At 43.0% G+C, this 19,544-nt stretch overlaps 2 protein-coding genes across 6 annotated transcripts in view; both read left to right on the top strand.

The window, feature by feature from the left end:
• The window catches only part of ELF1 (E74 like ETS transcription factor 1), an 88,208-nt gene extending 75,095 nt beyond the window's left edge, over positions 1-13,113 (top strand). For all 5 annotated transcript variants that reach the window (XM_057409698.1, XM_057409696.1, XM_057409694.1 and 2 more), the window contains exons 8-9: positions 348-815; positions 11,425-13,113. In XM_057409698.1, coding sequence (XP_057265681.1) covers positions 348-815; positions 11,425-12,040 — 1,084 coding nt within the window. In that variant the 3' untranslated portion in view covers positions 12,041-13,113. The remainder of the gene's footprint in view (positions 1-347; positions 816-11,424) is intronic.
• A 2,144-nt stretch (positions 13,114-15,257) lies between these two features.
• SUGT1 (SGT1 homolog, MIS12 kinetochore complex assembly cochaperone) overlaps positions 15,258-19,544 on the top strand; it is a 28,762-nt gene continuing 24,475 nt past the window's right edge. Inside the window, exons 1-2 of the mRNA XM_057409705.1 lie at positions 15,258-15,425; positions 15,506-15,551. Coding sequence (XP_057265688.1) covers positions 15,397-15,425; positions 15,506-15,551 — 75 coding nt within the window. The 5' untranslated portion in view covers positions 15,258-15,396. The remainder of the gene's footprint in view (positions 15,426-15,505; positions 15,552-19,544) is intronic.

The following is a 19,544-nucleotide window of genomic DNA, read 5'->3' as shown; positions in this document are numbered from 1 at the left end:
CTGAAAGAACTATATGAGTCAAGAGGAGAATTGCAAGTTTCATGCAACTTTTAAAGAGTAGGAGTTGATAGCAGAGGTGCCAAGTCACGTAATTCTTCTCTTTCTCCTCAGTTATCTGAGGTTGAAATTAAAAGGCGACAAGAAATACCAGTAAAAATATTGTTTGAGGAAAAAAAAAAGCACAATTAAATTGGCCATTCCTTCGTAATGAAGAAACTAGGCACTTAAAATATTGTTTAGTTGTTACTGCTGGTCTTATTTTCTGGGGGGTTTGCTGCCTATTCTGTTGCTGTTTGGGGTTTGGCAAAAAACACTGTATAACTTTGATGCGTGTATGCTTTAAACAGATACTATTACCAAAGAGGAATACTGGCTAAAGTGGAAGGTCAGCGCCTAGTATATCAATTTAAAGAAATGCCAAAAGATCTCATCTATATAGATGATGAAGATGCTAGTCCTAGCACTGAATCATCAGATTCAACTCTGCTCCCAACTGCTGTGGCCAGCAGAAACCAGTCGAGCAGATCTAGAGCATCTGCAAATGCAGGAACAAAGGGAGGATCAACCACCGTGGTAAAAACAGGGAATTCAAAGCCTGTGAAGCTGAAGGAGCAAGTAGAAATTGCACAGCAGCAGACATCCAGCTCCACTTCAGAAGTTTCGAGGACAACACAGTCTCCACAGCCAGTGCAACACACTCAGCTTTTTCGGACAGTTCAAGTAATGCAGCCATTGCAGCCCATCACAGAAGAACAGGCACCTGCAACCAGTAATGTTCCAGATGAACCGTTAAATCCCTCGGTTCAGAATGTAAGGTAAGAAAATGTACAGAAATAAATGTATGAATGATAATAAATTTGGCTAGATAGACTGGATTCTTGGCTGTGCTTCCAAAAAATGCTCCTCCCTCAGTTTGGCTGAAGTGAAGCAGTGTCTTTGTGGTACTTTCCAACACTAACTATTCTGTGATTCTATGATCCTAGGAATTGGGAGTTACAACATCACACTGCGATGTGTACACTTGTAAGTGCTCTGCTTTGGTGGAGGGAAGTGCATCTTTCTTGGGGTATTAGGCCTGATACAAATCCTTTTAGAGAGGAAAACTACACAACTTCTCCTTCAGATTGATATTGTCAGTTCTGTCCCGCAGCAGAGGCAGTGTTTTCTGTTGTCTTCATGTTTGCATTATACACAGTGGGTCTGCTTGAGGCCTTCAAAAAAATTTCCCTTCTTGCTTCTTAAGAATTTTTCTTAAGAATTTTTTTGCCATCTCTTTCATCTTTTGTATTGTCCCCAGCTACAGCAAGGGAAAGCTCCATGTTATCTGCTCCAGCGTTTTGTTGCTGTTACAAGAGCATGTTCTTTTGAATTTAGAAAACAATTAATAGAATAATCTCATGAGAGGTATGTTTCTGCAGAGTATTTTGGGAGACAGTCATGCTTCCATGCTTAATTTCTAAGTCAACTGCCTAACACTACATGGCCTTTAAGCATCATAGAATCATAGAATGGTTTGTGTTGGAAAGGACCTTAAGATCATTCCAACTTCCTGGCCATGGGCAGGGGTGCCTCACACTAGACCAGGTTCCTCAAGACTCCTTTGCACCTACCCATTAGTAGCAGCATCCTAATTGAAAAGGCTTTAAAAACAGTTACTTAAGCCTGGTTTTACCCTTGCCTGAAGCATACGCTGGTGGAGCTTGTTCATCTCCACTGACTACAAAAGACTTAAACCAAACAAATGTTCATGTAGTCAAGGCCCCTCACAGGAATGTCAGTTATATAAGGGGATTCTGGACCTTAAAGCTGTGGCAAAAAAGCTTCAGGATATAATTCAGGAGCTGCACATTCTCGTTGAAACATTGCTTTTTTGAGATTTGCTGTGGTAACATCTGTGTTACAGTGGTTACCCATTTGTGCTGCAAAATGGCAATAATGCTGTTTCCTGACCCCTTCCTCTAGTCTTTTCTTTGAAAATTACATCCAGAGACACCAATACATTTGGAGTGGTACTGACTATCTTGGGTTAACCATGCAGTTCTGTCAGAGAGTAGTAAATAGTGATGCTAATGAGAGCAAATAATTCCTTCTTTTCCAAAGAGTAAGTTTTGCTCTCATCTCTGCTAGAGGGATGCTGTAAAAGCCAGTCAGTTTTTAAAACTTCAGTTACATAAAAGGAAAATCCAGACTAGCAATAACAGGTAGGTTTTTCAGAAGAATTGAAAGAAGAACTGAAACTGTTTAGATCAGCCTTCAGTGACTGATATAATAGAATCAGTAAGAGATGTTTTAGGGGATAACCAAATAGTTGAGGAGGCTGAAGTCTTACACACAGGAAATGACAACCCAAGACTGCAGCTTCAATCAAGAAAGTTACACTGTCTTTTCTTTCCCTGGGTTAAAAACCACCAAACCTTAAAATTATGCCAGGACATCCTAGTTTGAATCCCACTATTTTTTATTTCCTTAAAAATTATGAAATGGTTTCATTCACTCTGCAGCATGAAAAACCCACACTGAAAAGAGAAACTCATTGGTTAGTAAAGGCTGCAAGGGAATAAATATATTGGCAAAAATATTTTTCATAGTTACTGATAGGCACTGTAATACAAAGTGGAGAGTTACCATTTTTAAGTAGACAATATCTGTTTTCATTTGTCTTTAATTCTAAAATGTATGTTTTGCAATCAAATGGTGTTTTGCTTATTGTTCAAACCAACTAGAATTAGTTCAGGATGCACGTGGAGGGAGGATTATATTTGTTCAGAAGTTTATGTAAAAGGGTAACAACAAACAGAAGTATCTGTAAGACATAATAAGTTTATGTAAAAGATAATTACAACAAATTTGATACCCTCCCCCCCCCAAAAAAAAACAAAACAAAAAGTTTTGGAATTAATTTAGGAAATGAATAAAAATCTGCATGAAAGTGATGTCTTCTAAGTTTTTAAAGCTGAGGAATGGAACTGCTCTGTACAGTGCAGTCCTACAGTTTCAGGCTTGGTGAAGGATTTAATTACTTGTAAAAATTGATTAGGGCAATGTAGTGAAAGGAAACAAGTACAGATGTAATCGAAGCTTATACAGTGCCATTTAACTCAGTAGAATAATGCTATTAAACATTAATGGGGGAAAGTTCAGCAATTTGCAGAGTTAAATAGCTGTAAGCTAGACCTGCACTGGATTACATAGCAAAATCAGAATCAATAATACAGATGGTATAAAAAAGGGTAACAACAAACAGAAGTATCTGTAAGACATAATAAGGCAGGCAGTAAGTCCAGCCTAACATTTGGAAAGCTGCTCAGTGACGTGATGACATCCAGTTATTGCATTTTGGTATTTCACAATCATACCTTGGGCAATCAGCTAAGGGGGGAAAGAAAAAGGTAGAGATGATATGTGTGAAGTTCAAATGAAGTAAAAGCCTGAACAGTTCGGTGCTGTGTCTCTTCTAATCTTGTTTGCAACTTAAAACGATATTCTATGAAGGCTTCAATTGCACTTTCCTTGGCCAAGATAACAAAGTGAAGGGGAGAACAAAAGATCCATTGGATGTTTTCAGTACAGTTTGTAATCACTGAATGGTGTAGAGTGGTGCTAATTAAGAAAGAATGTACTGAGGTGGCTAAGCAGTTAGAGTGAAAATAAAGACCACAAGCCAGATAGTTTTGGTTAGGATGAGCCAAGCTGCAAACCAAGGTGCCTCTGAGTCCTGTGCAGTGGTCACTGCCCATTCCAGGCTCCAAAAATACAATTTATGCCAGATAAATTTGAGAATTTCTGCTGTGTTTCAAAATGCAAACTTCCAATAGCCTCGTGGGGTAGGTGGTACACTGAACATCTTTGTGAGCATATGTTTTAAGTCTTGTTTTATAATAAGACTAAAACAAAGGAACAGGATTTGCGGCTTATTTATTCAAACAGCTATAAATCTCTAGCAGCTGAACGTGTTTATGTCACTTTCTGATTTGCAGCAATGGGGCTTCCATAACAGCTGAAATGACTTGAAAATGTACAGCAGGTATGATTGCTGTTACAGAGTAAGAGCTGACAAACCTGATTTAGGGTTGTGGTTGGAGTAATTTTATAGTAGTTTTATAAGAAAGCATAAGGACAAATAGCAGCGTTGGTTGCCAGATGTGTTCACAGGTTGCGGCATGTAGCAACCAGGGTTTGAGAATGATGCTCAGGAGGTTTTCTGATGCTTACTGGTTAGTGGTTGCACTCTGCCTTGAAGCATGAACATCTTGGACCCATACAATTTGTTTTATGCAGTGCAGTTTCTAAAGTTTTATTCATACACATGTTCTTCCCTATTCTTCATGGAAATAAATGGTCTTCTCTCTGCAGCAATTTGCTTCTGTTGTGTTGTGAGAAGAAAACAATATAAAGAAAATATTGAGGATTTCTGAGGTCAGAACAATTGGCTTCTTAATCATATCCTTCAGGGAAGAAGTCTGAACATGCAACTTCTCTGCTGAGGGACTTGGTAAAACAATCATATTTGAGGAATGTTGTGGAGGGCTCGTGTCATCATCCCTCCCCTGCCATAGGCAGCATTGTCTGGTAAGATCTACTCCCAGATCATTGCTGGGAGAGCCTGGCAGCCTCTCCCCTTTGCATTTCTCAAAGAAAGGGGCTTGACAGTGAAAATCAGGAGTTGGTTTTTCAAAGGATACAAGCAGTGGCTTCATTTATAGCTGCAGAAAGCTTGTGCAGAATTTTGTGTACTTTAAGGGGAGTGTGGTGTCTTAACTTAGAAGTGGAAAGTTCTGGGCTTGGTGGGTTTTCTGTACAAGTTTTGATGCTGCTGTATACAGCGGAGACAAGGAGAAGCATTCCTCACCAGATATAGATGCCTCTTCTTCAGCCCCAGTGCTTAAACAGAAAGGCTGTGATGTGGTGCTAACCCAGGCTTGGGAAACAGGATCATGGTCAGGTCATACAAATTGGGTTTTGCTGACTCAGGAAGACATCTAGTATCACCAGTGGGAATATTGGGAATTGCACACTCACTGCTGTTCCACAGATCTAACTGCTCTGGCTCAGTGGATACAAGCACATTCACTGCAGTCTCCAGTTGTTTAACTGGGAGCTTAATTTGGCACCACATGTTTCCAGTAATAAGACAAAACCAAAAATGCATCTCTGGATGAGCATTTTATTTCTAACTTTTCCCAATGAGCCAGTTTTTTAAGGAAGAAAAGGAAGTCTCTTTGAATTTAGCACTTGTGAAATGGTTTTGTTTAAACCAGAATAATTGACAAGTTTAACCAGAGTATCTGGTTTAGTGGAGTAATTATTCTTTTAGCTTGGAATTCAGAGGCACCAAAGTAGTCCTGGGATTCAGCTCCATGGTCAGCGGGTCATTCTGAGGGTAAAGGACATCCTTTCTGTTGCTCCAGAAAGTGTTCCACTCCTATAAGGCTGGAGACTTCTCTAGGACATCATTCAGGGCTCTAAGGTGCCTGCATTTGGGCAATTAAATTTCTCCCTTAAATGACTAGGGCTGCAGATAAAGAGATGCATTTTCATTTACCTTCAATCAAGGGTAACAGTGATTTAAGATGGAGTGTCTTTTGGGTGGAGCGACTAGTCTTCCTGTTATTAACAGTTTAAAGAAGATCATACTGTGAGTAATTAAAAATTATAAGTCTGTTTGTTATTGAGTGCATGGGACATAGCTGAATCTTCCAGCTGGCAGCTCTTTATACCAAGAAGCTTGCAATTAGCTGAATGCTCACAGATACTGTCTGACGCTTTAGCAGACTTCAGGTTTTGAACGCATTTCTATCAAAATTCAGTTTATTGTTTCTTTTCTGTATTTTCACGTTGTCATTGTGGTAGCTTGGAGAGAGCATGTTAGAAGACCAGTATCCTGGCTCTGTTCTGTAGCTGGGGGAAAAGCTAATGCAGACCACAGAGGACGAGTGGGATATGCTTTGTGTGTTCACTTCTGAACTGGAGAGCTGCTACATGATGAATCAGCCACAGCTTTCATCTTGACCTTTTTGCAACCTTTGAGGTAGAAAACGTTGCAGTAATTCATCCTGAAGGTGACACAAGCATGGACCACAGTGGCAAGATGCTCATTCAAGAGGAGAAGGAAGTAGCTGAAGGTGAAGCATGTTTTTTTCTGGGCATGAGCATTCTGTGTAAGAACACTGATGAAGCCAGCAATATGCCAACACAGTGGATTGGTCCCAATAATCAGAGGGAACTACCTTTGAAAGTCATGCCTACCCCAAGCAAATGCATATGCCTTCTGCTGTTGTTCCATAATTTGTTTCTGTATCCAGACTGTGATGTAGCTGTAGCTCTGCTGATGCTGAAATACTAGACAGATTTGTCTAGCATTAGTTTATCAACTCTGAAAATGTGATTAGGGCTGCTATTTCAAATGAAGTGTCTTTATCATGTGCCATATACAGACGTTAGCTTGTGTAAATTATGCAGTCAATGTCACCATTATGTTCTGTAATCATACTTTACACCCTGTCTATGTTGGTTTTGCTCGAACTTGGACAATCACACAGACACAGGGAGGCACTCTGGCACCGTCTTACTGAGAGTTTGTGGTGACCGTCTGCTTTCAGTCCTTTTACCCTGAATGAGAGTCAAATCTACATGATGTCAGCTAATGTTGTAGCCCATCACTCCTCTGCCATTCCTGTAGGTTATGCTGAATAAAAACTGTCATAGGCTTCAGTCTCACTAAAGAGCTCATGAGGGCTCTCTGGGACTTGATGGTGAACGTGAATGAAGGAATGCAGTGCCAGCTGAGGACTTCTATATAATCAGAAGCAACTCCTGGCTAATACTTGGAAAGCTTGATGTTGAACATCCAGCATCAGTGCATATGCTTTGCTTCGGTTTGCAGCTAGACAGTTGTCTTCTGTCAGTGCAACAAGTTGGGTCTTCATGCTCCAAAGGCAGATCTGCAGTAGAAACTCTCCAGCACACCAACTAGTTGATACTTGTGAATCTGGCTCACTGCTGCTGTAGCTTTCCCCAAAGGAAGGAAAGCAGGTGATTGTTGCAAAGAGCTGATCTCTGTCATCTCTTATGTGCAGGCTTGACTGTTTCAAGTTTCAGGGTGGTGAAGAAAATCCCCTTCCTGAGGGAAGTGTTTGTCAGAAATAGGCTGATGTGATCTCAGTGAGCTTCTACAATAAAGACTCATTTAGCTTACAACAGGGTGTGTTTCTCAGAACATATTTACAATAGGGATAGCAAACATTTTGATTTGATTTTCCTGCAGCTGAGACCTTCTCTTAATCCCATTTCTGATGTAATATCTGTGGTAGGTAGGAAGAAGGCTGCTTACAGCAGAAGGGACTTCAAAGTCATCTAGACAGATTAATTTTGTTTCAGGTGAGCATGCAGTTTTGAAAAACTCTGGGAAGAAGACTGTGAGACTGCATGGGTCAGTAAAAAGGACACTGTGCTTGAGAGCTGAGTCCTCTGTCTCTGTCTGCCTGATGTAAAGAGATTATCTTGTCCAGGCAAAGCTAGACAAGAACAGGCAAGTTCTGCCCTCCCTTTGGAGAAGGTTGTGTTCAGTCAGGGCGTGAAGGCATCAGGTGCCTTTCTACCTCTCATGGACATTTCCCCCCAAATTACCTAAGCAGCTCCTGTCTGTGTGGCTACCCCTGCAGAAGGGCAAGTGGCTATGGGGCAGTGTGTTGGGGTGAGGTATTGACAGGACTGCTGATGACTGAGGATCATGTACGTGAGCACAGCTGTGGAGGAGAGCTCCTGAGATGCATTTGGCTAATGCTACCTACAGTACCCCAGAAGAGATTGCCTCTCAACTAGGGCATCTGAATTGGTTCTGACAAGCACGTCCCACCCCCTCACCTCCCTCAAGCTCTTCCTAGCTTGACTCAGTGAGCTGTTTGCAACCAGCTAGCTGAACAAACTGGGAAAGTCCCTGGAAATATGCCTGTTTATCTCGAGGGCATCATTTTCCATACAGCTGTAGAGTGAACATGTGTGTTGGAGAGGGAATTCTCTTCTGTTACCTCTCTCTGTGTATTTCTTAATATTGCCCTGTTTCATTTGCTTTTTGTGCTGTGGAATACCTTGTTTACCTTGGCTTGTAGCTTCAGGTTTTAGTTTGTTTTTTTTTTTATCTTCTCCCTTTCTCCATTTCATAAATTTCACATAAATTACTGTGAATAAACTTGTTTTTCCTGCCTGTCACTTACTGTTTGCTTTATCACTAGTTACCTCTTGATGAGCTCATATGATATTGCACAATTCTCATCTGTTAACAGTACCAAAAGGACCAAGAAATAGATGATCATGTTCTGCCAAGCTAAATGACCTTAGGATTTTTGTCATTCTTTTCTCAGTTGTAACCAGATGGCTTTATGGCAGTATTTCCTTTTCCCCACTGTTGCTCAATGTTCTTGTTCTTTCTGTAACCTCAGCAGAAACTTTTGAAGTAATCACCCAATAGATTTGTACTTTAGGGTAGGAAGGGCATTAGCAAATTGACAGTGAAATTCCGAAGCATACCAAAACACACAGAATCTGAAATAATGTAGCCCATTGTTAACAGATCACCTTCAGGAGTGTGTACTTTATTTTTAAACAGGCAAAATGATTAACCAGACCTGTTGTTTTGGGTTTTTTTTACATAGTGATATTCAAGACAAATAGTTTGAGCAGATAGATTTTTAGTCAGTACACAAAAGAGTTGTCTGTAGTCTTACCAATTGAGGCAGATGTCTTGCTTGGCTACCATTAGCATAAATAAAAATGTGTATTTATGGTGTTGTGTGGTACGTAATTCAGTGCTTGTACAGACATCTGCTGCATGCTTTCGCTGTAGCAAGTTCACACTGTGTGTATAGATATGTGCATCTACATGTTTATATATGTGTGCATCATACATATCTATCTTGACTGATAGAAAAGATAAAACACCTGGAGTTAACTGTTAGTCACGGGATGGTGCACAGGTATGGGACTTGCTTTCAGGAGGAACAAAATGGCTTAACATCAGGATGCAAATACAAATGAGACAAACTGGCTGGTTTGGTGTTTTCAGGCCTGTTGTTTCTAGTTCTTTGCAAAACATCTTCTGCACTGATTATATCCACTTCACACTTTTTGTGGTTGTCCTTTAAAGCCATTTAGCAGCCAGAAGCTTTTATTTTTACTACATTGTTTAAAGCAAAAGAGTTAAATAACAACAAAGTAGTTTCAGAGTAATACTTGGGTGGCTTACAAGCACGGGCTACCAGCTTCAGCTGCTGCTTTCAAACTATTTAGTTGATCTTAATCCTTCAGGCTCAAGTTTCTTCATGGATTAAACAGCTGGCTTGGTATCTGCTCTGATACTTCTAATGCTTTTCTGGTGGCTTGCGTCAGCTGCCTGTCCTTCGTAGCTGTTCCACTTAGATTGCTGGTCTCTAGACTTTTATGTCTTGATCTGGACCTATGTGACATTCTGATTTTATTGCTAGTTTGTTTAACTGTAGGCAGTTTTTTTGTACTATTTTTTAAAAAGCCAGTGGATGCCGTCATCCTGTTCCTGCTTCTGGCACAGACGTGATTTTTCTGCCAAGGTCCCAGGGGAATTGATGGGGTGAGGTGGGAGATTTAGCACTGATTACCCTGAGCAGACATGGTGTGAGTCATTCTGAGGTTTGCACTTCAAGCTTGGCTGTTTGGATTTGTTGTGTAGCACTAAGTTCTCAGAAGCTGGCAGAAAAGAAACGATCACTTCACTCTGGCTGGTGTTTCACCTCCAGCCAGCCCCCATTTCCATGAGCTGCTTCTGTGGGCTGCCTCTGTGTGAAACAGGAGTTCAAGACTGACACTGGTGTCAGCCACATCAGACTTTGTCTCTTGGCTATTACGGCCTCTCTGATAAGACCTACGTGGGAGCCTCAAGGGCAAGGATTTGTATTTGTTCTGCTACAGCAGCATTCTCGGGTACTGCAGCTTTCCTTCTTGCGAGGCAGATTGTGTTCATCATATTACCAAACCACATATGAGGTGGGGTGAAGACTGCCTACAGCAAGGACTGGCAGCTGGAGGATGCTCAGGGGGTGCTGATGTGCTCTGATCCCGATACCAGCTGGGTTACTGGAGCTGCTCTTCCTGGAGCAATTTTTGGAGCTCAGCTAGAGGCCTTTCCCAGAGGACTGAGCTGAAAGGGATCAGGGAAATCCTCTACAAATATTCCTTCACTTGTTTCTGCTGCTGCATTAAGAAGGGGGAATGCAGCTCCTCAGGGGGCTGGACTACCACCACCAACAGAACAGCATCCACATTGCCCCATAGCGTCAGCATCGCGTAAGTCCTGCCTTTGGTCAGCTTTTCGTTGTGACTCTGTGTTGTGGTAGCAGTTGTGACTGTGATAGCCACAGCATAGTTTAAATCAAGTTTTGAATATGCTGAGTCTGGTCTGACTGGTCAGTGGCTAAATGCTGGCAAGTAGGATTTTGGAGAGCTGTGAAAAATAGGTACTGCATGGGTACAAAACAAAAAGATTTATCAGAGAGAGTGTGGCGTGGTGAGAAGGAGCAAGCTGCGGGAGGGTGTCAAAGCAATTGCCAGCTCCTTCCTCTTTCCCTCCCCTGGAAATCCTTCACTTCACCAGGAGTATGTTGTGGCTTGGGGTTTTTGTTTGTTTGTTTGTTTTGTTGTTAATTGCATGGCTGCAGTGTATGTGTTTTGGCCACATCTCTAAGTCACCGCTGTCTGTTGTAGTTGTGTACCAACATGTGGCTGTCAAGCCTCTGATGTTGCTGTACATACAAAGAAGGTAGTAACAAGGTGCCCAAGTCTGTGAGCCTGCAACTGATAGAATCATTCCTAATTTAAACAGATGTTTTGGGAGCAAATTCTTTCTGTTTCTTTACCAGAAGGAGTGTCCAAGCCTGGCAGACCGAGAACCGTGTGTCCTGGGAATCTGACAAGGCTGGCCAGGCTCACTGGTTACAGTGCAGATACTTTTACATATAGGTAAATGTAATGTCAGGGGAATTGAGGCCTGATTTAGGAGTTCTTTAGGCTCATGACTTCAAAACTACTTAGGGTACCTTGTGAAGCTGATGGCAACTGTATAGTAGGTCATGCTCATGATGTTGTTTGGTGCCCGAGAAGGAGATTTCAGATGCAATTCCCAGGTTTTCTGGTGAACTACTGAACATCTCAAAGGCAAGTTTGGCAGTGGTGCTATTGCTCATGCAGGGTGCCTTTACTCTGGGAATGGTGTTGCTGAATTCAGGGGTCAGGTCCAGTTCTTGTTTTTTTAGGAGAGTGCCTGCTACCTCTTTTGAACCATTGGGTAAATTAAATGTTCACGATGCAAAGTGATTTTTCAAATAGTAAATCTGTAATTGTTTTTCAGACCTCAGAGTGGAAGTGTTCTGACCCTCTCCTCTTTTCTAATCTTAATAGGACTTTACAGAATCCAACCCAAGTTCCAGTGGTTGTGTCTCCTAGCAGTCAGCAGCTGCATACTGTAACACTCCAGACAGTGCCTCTTACTACAGTGATAGCCAGCACAGATCCAACCTCAGCAACAACGTCCCAGAAATTCATTTTACAAGCCATTCCTACTTCACAGCCCATGACGGTCCTTAAAGAAAACGTCATGCTACAGTCTCAGAAGCCAGTCTCACCTCCTTCCTCAATCATGCTGAGCCCAGCACAAGTTCAGCAGGTGATCACCAGCAGCGTGCAGACAGTTTGCAATGGGACAGTCAACATGGCTTCGTCTCCATCCTTCAGTGCTAACACCCCCATGGTAACGTTCTCGCCCAGCAACTCACAGGTAGCTCATCCCTCTGGCACGGTGATCACTTCGGTTATTAAAGCACCAGAAACAAAGCACAGCGACGTACAAGAGGCAATGAAAGAAGATGACAGTGACAAAGCAGGTGATACTGAGCAGTCGGAGCAGAGATTCCAGCAGCAACAGTTTGTGATGGTGGTGTCCAGTTCGAATGGCTTCCCATCTGATGTGCAAGTGAAGCAAGAAAATGAGCCATTGGAACCCAGTTCATATGAGTAAATTCTTAAAACTAGCAAACAAACAAAAGACCCTGTGGATGATTATTTTCATAAATGTGATGGGACCTCTCAGTTATGTATATATATGATTTGATTCTGAAGCAAGATGTTGCAAAGCTCCTTAATTTCTGCAGTTAATTGTTAGAATTCATGCTTTAGAATGGATTTTGATTTTCTGTTAATTGCTAAATGTCATCATATAAATAAAATGACATATTACTCATGTTTCAAAATACAGGCATGAAGGAACATGCTTTTTACGCTATGAAGATTTTCTCCTGAGGTTGTTGGCCAAAGTTTCAGACTTCTTTCTTCTTGTATGTTTTCAATCTTCTGCCGATTTACATTGCAGTAACATTACTATAACCTTTTCTGTTTAATCCCTACATGTATCACTTAATTCTGAAGCAACAGTTACTTTTAGTGGGACATTTTTTTCATTCCATGTGTATGAATTTTTATCTGTTCCATACTGGTAAATTACACCAGTTCTAGACTTTGATAACCAGGTATCCTCTTGCATTTTTTGCAGCACAAGCTCTTGTGTGTGCAAAATTGACTATACACTCCTATTGAGAGTATACAAAACATTTATTCCAGTAATGGACAACACCATGTCTCTATTTTATATGGAAACATCAGATATATTTAATTACAGAAGCTAACGGCATCACTACAGGTGCCAATGTTTCATGCCATTTTGTGACTATGAAGCTTAACAGTCTTGCTTTCTACTTCAGATTATTTTGTAAGGGGGGAAAGAAATTAAATATATACAATTTATACAGGTATTTGGAGATTAATACTGCTAAGAGTTCTTTTTTTTTTTGATTGTAAATAATGTACATTCAATGTCACAGGGAGGTTTTTTCAGCTAATTTGTTTCCATACAAATTTTTGATAGATGCAAATAAGATCATTATGTTTAGAGGTCTAATGTTATATGTATTCATATTACAGAGTGAATTTGTATTTAAAGACAAATTTTTAAATGATGGAGCCCTCTGAACCTTGGGTCCTTGCCTTTTGTATTTTTAATTGGTTTATTATGAAAATAAATCAAGTGGAAAAACATTTTTCTGTATTTATTCTACAGTGGTTTACATTATTATGACTTTTTTTTGACCATTATAAATAACCACACTACACTGAGAAATGGGGCAGCATGATTAATCAGTGTGGGTCTGTGGTGGGACAGGTTTTAAACTGACAGAAGGTAGATTTTGATTAAACATTAGGAAGAAGCTCTTACCTGCAACGGTGGTGAGGCACAGGTTGCCCAGAGAAGCTGTGGCTGGCCCATCCGTGGCAGTGTTCAAGGCCAGGCTGGACGGGGCTTGGAGCAGCCTGGTCTAGTGGAAGGTGTCCATGCTGGATGAGCTTTAGGGACTCTTCTAACCCAAACCATTCTGTGATTCTATGATTAAATTAATCTAGGAGTTTTGTTGATAGGGGGATAAAAATTTAAAGATAAGCTTAAAGGTACTAGAAAAACTAATGGGAGCAGAACTGCAGCAGAGATAGTTTGGCCTAGTTGAATAGAATTTTACAGATTGTATTGAACAAGCAGCTCTCTGCTCTACCTGCCTGGTTTAATTCAGTGTTTCATTGCTCTGACTCCCATGCAGTCATGCTTCCACCTGCAGATCCAGCATTTCCATTTCAGGAAGACTGGCTGTACTCAAACCAGAGCAACTGCTGCCAGCTGACCAGGGGCTGTTTGTCCAGCAGCTCCCTGCAGCTGGGCAGTGTTGGAAATACTGCTAGGAATGAGGGTAAGCGATGTAGAAGTGTTACCTAGTGCAGTCGTCATCCTGAGCGCTGTTCCAGATTGATGAAAACACTAGAGAGAGAGGCTGGGGCTTTAAACCTGACTATAAAATAGGGACTTCTTCCTGTAGAACAAGTATTTCATAATACTCGGAAACCTGAAGTGATAACGCTTGACTGGCATTAGTGTTTTGTTCTGCTGATTTACTGGAAACATGAAAATAAAATAGCACCGTAAAGTTACAGCTTTGCCAACAAAACTTCTTGCCATAGCTGCAACTATTACAAAGAGAAAATGGTTTGTTTATGCTTCATTTATGGCAGTTGGCTAAGAGGAGAAGATCTCCAGCAGGCAGTGACGTGTCTCCCACAGCAGTGTTGTGTAACGAACAGTAAATGAGAATCACTCCATGATCGTGTTCTTAAGGCTCCAGCTTAACAGCTGGGTGCATCTGTACTTTTGGCTCTCCTTAGTACAGCAGCCTGGTCTAGTGGAGGGTGTCCCTGCCCAAGGCAAGGGTGTTGGAACTAGACGAACTTTAATATCCCTTCCAACCCAAACCATTCTGTGTTTCTGTGACAAAGGGAGAAGCTGGAGTGAATCATAGATCAGGGCTCACACTTGGAGTCTGAGCAACTCTTCCCCTCCCACAGCTGCCCGTGTGCCTGTGGCAGCAGCCAAACAAAACACCGAACGCTACTCAGAAAAAAAATGAATCTGCTATGCTTTCCTGCATGCGTGTGAGGCTGCAGGGCAGAAAAGGGACCTTTCTTTACTGAGGTGTTTCATGGAATGCAGTGCAGGGAGGAGGAAGTTGTGATAGGACAGGGGGGATGACTTTAAACTGAAAGAGGGGAGATTTTGATTAGACACTAGGGAGAAATTCTTCCCTGTGAGGGTGGTGAGGCACTGGCACAGGTTGCCCAGAGAAGCTGTGGCTGCCCTACCCCTGGCAGTGTTCAAGGCCAGGTTGGACGGGGCTTGGAGCAACCTGGTCTAGTGGAAGGTGTCCTTGCCGGCGGCAGGGGGTTGGAACTGGGTGGGCTTTAAAGTCCCTTCCAGCTGAAACCATTCTACGAGGTCATGAAGGGGGGAGTCAGCTGCGCCGCCGCCGGCAGACCTCACCGACAGCCAGCGGCGGGTGCCGGCACCTTTCAGGCTGGGGCGGGAGGCGGTATTTAAGCTTCCGACGAGCTCGGCGCCTCGGAGGCGGGCCGCTCCTGCACCGTGGCTTCACCCCTGTTCCCCTCAGTCTCGCACCCCAAGTGGCGCCCACTCTTTTCTCCCGTGTATGCCTACACGCCGTCCGGAAAGCCCTGCCCGCGACTTGGGCAACTTCAGCACGGAAACAACCGCCCCACAACCACCACGGCGGGAGGAAGAGGCGGGCAGGAAGCTTGGTGACGAAGAGGATCCACACTTGCCCTGGCAACCATAACCGCCCCGCCTCACTGGTGAGGCGCGGGAGGAGTTTGAGGCGCTGGCTCGCCCCTCTGCATCCCGGCAGGCCCTGCGCAGCTGCGGCCTTGGGGCTCGTTGCACGGCGCCTTAGCGGCTCCAGAAGTTTCCTGGGGGCGGCGGCCGGCATGGCGGCTGCGGCAGCTGCTCCTCCTCGGTGAGCCCCTCACCCGGCCAGGCCTCCCCGCCCCGCTGCCCTCTCGCCCGCCCGCTTACGCCGTTGTGTTTCCTCGGCAGGTTCTCGGATGGGGACATCGACCGGGACCCGGGGGCCGCGGCGCAGGTGAGGGCCGTGTGGGCCGGCGGCGGCTCGGAAGCGGTGTGGGGGGACACAAGGCACAGGCCTCGGGTGGTTGAGAGTTGCCGAGCCGTCGGTGCTCTGGGGCTGGAGGCAGCCGGAGCTAGCAGTGTGCCCAGGGCGAGGAGAGCCTTGAAGCGTCGTGCGGTTGGTTCCATTGGTGCGAGCGGAGGACTCGCAGAACCTCCTCTGGAACCTCTTACGGGTGAGGACTGTCTTCGGAGCTGTTCAGCGCAGTTTTGACAGAGCACTGGTGTTACTTGTGCTGCAGAGAGGGAAAACCCCTCACAAACGAACCAACTTTGGTATAGGTACATTGCAGTTCAGATAACTAATTTGCGATTTGTGGTTAGAAAAGCTCCAGTCTTATTAGAGACATTTATTCAGGCTTTACTAGTTCCTTATTCTGCCATGATCTGTTTTTTTTCCCCACTTCCTGTATTTTGTGGGGACTGGAACTGTGTTTTATTTCATCTCAACATAAAAAATAAACTTCTACAGTAAGAATGGTCCTTCACTGGAACAGCCTCCCCATGGATGCGGTGTAGCGTACATCACTGGGGAGTTTCAAGGCATGACTGGATGGGGTGCTAGATGATGTCACTCTCCCACGAAGGCTTGGACAGGATGATCTTCCAGGGCCGCTTCCAGCCTGGGCTGTCCTATGATCCTATGCTTGTACCTGCTAATATGTATTAATATGCTTTCAGAGGTTATTTTTAACCAAAACAGAGAAAACAGAAGTGAAGGGTGGATAAATGTTTCTATTTAACATACTTGGAAGGGGTGAGGATACGAATAGTTCTGCTTGGATGGAGTAGGTGGTAAAAGCATAAGATGATACTAAATTATCATTCCCATAAAGAAAATGGTAAAGCTAAATCTTACAGTTCTTTTGGAATTTGGACTGTAGCTTGTAAAAGCTTTTCAGAAGAGAAATGGCATCTAAAAAGCAATTTGGAATAAGTGAATATATTTGGTACAGTAAAACTAATTTAGGGTCTAAAAAAATAAAAGTAATTTTCTCATTGTAGCGGGGAAAACTCACCACCAAACACAAAAATCCTCAACATCAAAAGGTCTTTGGAAGTATTAACGAATACTATTAAAATATGCATTTGGGTTTGGTTTTTTTTTGCATTTACATAGTTGCTTTGATTTTCTAATGTCTGTTTCAGGTCATTGTACATTCACTTCAGAACAATAACACATTGTACAAGCATTATTGAATATCTGATACAGTAATACTGGTGTCACATGTGTAGCCTTTTTTTTTAAAGTACTGAGTTGGGTAGCCAGTCGTCTTGACAATCTCTGAACCTGTGAGTCCCATAGCTCAGAGTAGAGTTTAGCTGACTTGGAAGCTTCGATCTACAAGTAGTGTACCATGTTTGCATGATCTTAGGTGTGGTCTTCTAGCTCATGTACTTAATATTTCTAATTTGGGACATGATACCATATAGATAGGGCTATGTAATGCTTCCACATCTGACTAGAGCTGTGCCCACTTGGCATGGCATTTCTGCACTGTGTCCTCAGGACTTTTTATTCCTTGTAACTGCTGGGTGCAGCTGCTTCTGATCCTGAATTACAGGATGGTTGAGGTGGGAAGGGACCAGTGGGGTCATCTAGTCCAACTCTGCTTCTCAAGCTGGTCACCCAGAGCACATGGCTCAGGAGTGTGTCCAGATGGCTTCTGAGTATCTCCAGGGAAGGAGACTCTGCAACCTCTCTGGGCAACCTGTGCCAACACTTAGTCACCCTCACAGTAAAATTATTTCTCATGTTCAGGTGGAACTTCCAGTTTTTTGAGTTTATATCCATTGCCTTTTGTCCTGGCACCATGAAGAAGAGTCTGGCCATATTCTCTTGACACCTCTTCAGATTATCTACATGCATTGATCAGACAACTCTCTCTCTTCCCCCCCCCCCCCCCCCCCGGAGCCTTCTGTTTTCTAGGCTGGACAGGCCTAGCTCCCACAGCCCTTCCTCATAGGATGCTCCAGTCCCTTAATTATTCTAGTAGCCCTTCACTGGACTTACTCAAGGAGCTCCATGTTTCTCTTTTACTGGGGATCCCAGAACTGGACAGAGCACTCCACATGAGGCCCCACAAGGGCTGAGTAGAGAGGGAGTACTGCCTCCCTCAGCCTGCTGGCAGCACTCTTTTTACACAGCCCAAGATACCATTGGCCTTCTTGGCCACAAGGGCGCATGGCTGGTTCATGGACAGTTGATGTCCACCAGGACCCCAGGTTGTTTTCTGCAGAGCTGCCTTCCAGCAGGTCAGCCTCCAGCTTGTACTGGTGTATGGGGCTATTCCTGCCAATGTGCTAAACCCCATACTTGCCTGTGTTGAATTTCAAAAGGTTCTTCTGCCCATCTCTTCAGCCTCTCTAGATCCTTCTGAGTGGCAGCACATCATTCTGGGGTATCAGCCGCTCCTCCCAGTTTTGTATCATCAGCAAACTTGCTGAGGGTACTCTCTGTCCCTTCAACCAAGTCATTCATGAATTAGTTAATACTGGACCCAGTGTTGATGCTTGGGGGATACCACTAGTTGCAGGTCTGCAACTAGACTGTGACACTGGTCACAGCCCTCGTCATCTGTCTTTAAATGCTGTCTGATAAAGTTGTGAACTTTTCAATGACTTGTTATTTTATGTTGAAAAGATAAGTTACTGTGGGGAGACCAAAAGCACCTTTTAATTCATACAAATGTACCGTTAGCATGAAGGGACCTGAAATTTCCCAGCATATTTAGAAATAGATTTGCAACTTGGTTGCATGGTAAGGGCCTTTAGAGTCAAAATATGTAGAAAACACTTGAATGTTTGTGAGGACTATGTCTAAGCTTTCTCTAAGTAACTGTTGCTAATGTGCATAATCTGGAGTTCCTGGTGCTACTTGAGTATTGGCTGGCTTCTCCGATAGCTGTGTAAGGAGTAACTTCAGCTTGTGTGTGTCTGAATCAGATATGTTTATGTACTGGTAAAAAAAACTGAAACCCAAACAGAGAGCTGAGTTTCACACTCTTGAAAATGCTTGGGTTCGGTTTGCTTTGCTGTGCTTTCCTGGGGTGAGGGCTGGTGGTACAGTTGTATCTGCTGGTTCTAATCAGTACTTCTGTCGTCAGTGTAAATCACAGGGAATAATGTTTGGAGAGAGAGGTGACCTGCACGAAGTAACTCTGCTTGTGAAGTGCCTGTAAAGTTCATTGTCAGAGTTGGACCCCACTTGGTTTTGAGGGTCAAAGGCTGTATTTCATCTCTCAGCACAGCATGAACCCATTTTAATAATGGGTTACCTCATATCTCTCCCCTGTGGAATACTTATGGCCATGAATATTTCCAGAATGAAGACTGCTTTTGACTTTAAATCTTAGGGAGGCATTGGTACAATTGGATCAAGTTACAGTTGTGTGCTGCCTGCCACTTTCTTCAGAGACCCACCAGCTGTATAAGCATAGAAGACCAGACTTAAATGCTGTACCTAGAGGTAGATTTGTGTATCTTAAACTGGTAAGAACTTGTGCTACTGCTGAAAGAAGCTCTTCTGGCCAGTTTAACTCCTACTTGACATAAACATTGTATGTGACATCTATGAAATAGAACAAGACACTGATACCAATTAAAAGGCCTTCTGCTCTTCCTTTTTCTCTGGCGTGATGGGACAGTTTTTACAACTGTGCTGTACTAACATTTTTGCAGGTTTAAAGCCTATATTTTAGCTACATTCGTATTTGCTGGATTCTGACTAGAAGTCTGAGAAGAAGTCAACTTAGCAAACAGTTACTGTACTGTAGCTATGTACTGTGGTGCTTTGGAAGACTTACTGTCTTCTAGCAAAGAGAATTTCTTTCACTAATAAGGAGAGAATTGGAGATGCTCTTTCCAGGTGTGTGCATTGTATCACTGTGATTTTATTCTGTTGTGCAAAAGTCATAAGTTTTATAATACAATTATTTTGGTCTGTATA

Source organism: Pezoporus wallicus, unplaced genomic scaffold, assembly GCF_028554395.1.
Source record: "Pezoporus wallicus isolate ANWC-B61680 ecotype Strahan unplaced genomic scaffold, APGP_CSIRO_Pwel_v1 contig_2543, whole genome shotgun sequence".
NCBI classification, from domain to species: domain Eukaryota; kingdom Metazoa; phylum Chordata; class Aves; order Psittaciformes; family Psittacidae; genus Pezoporus; species Pezoporus wallicus.
Note: the sequence above shows the minus strand (reverse complement) of the source record. Positions and strands in the feature narration are given on the sequence as shown.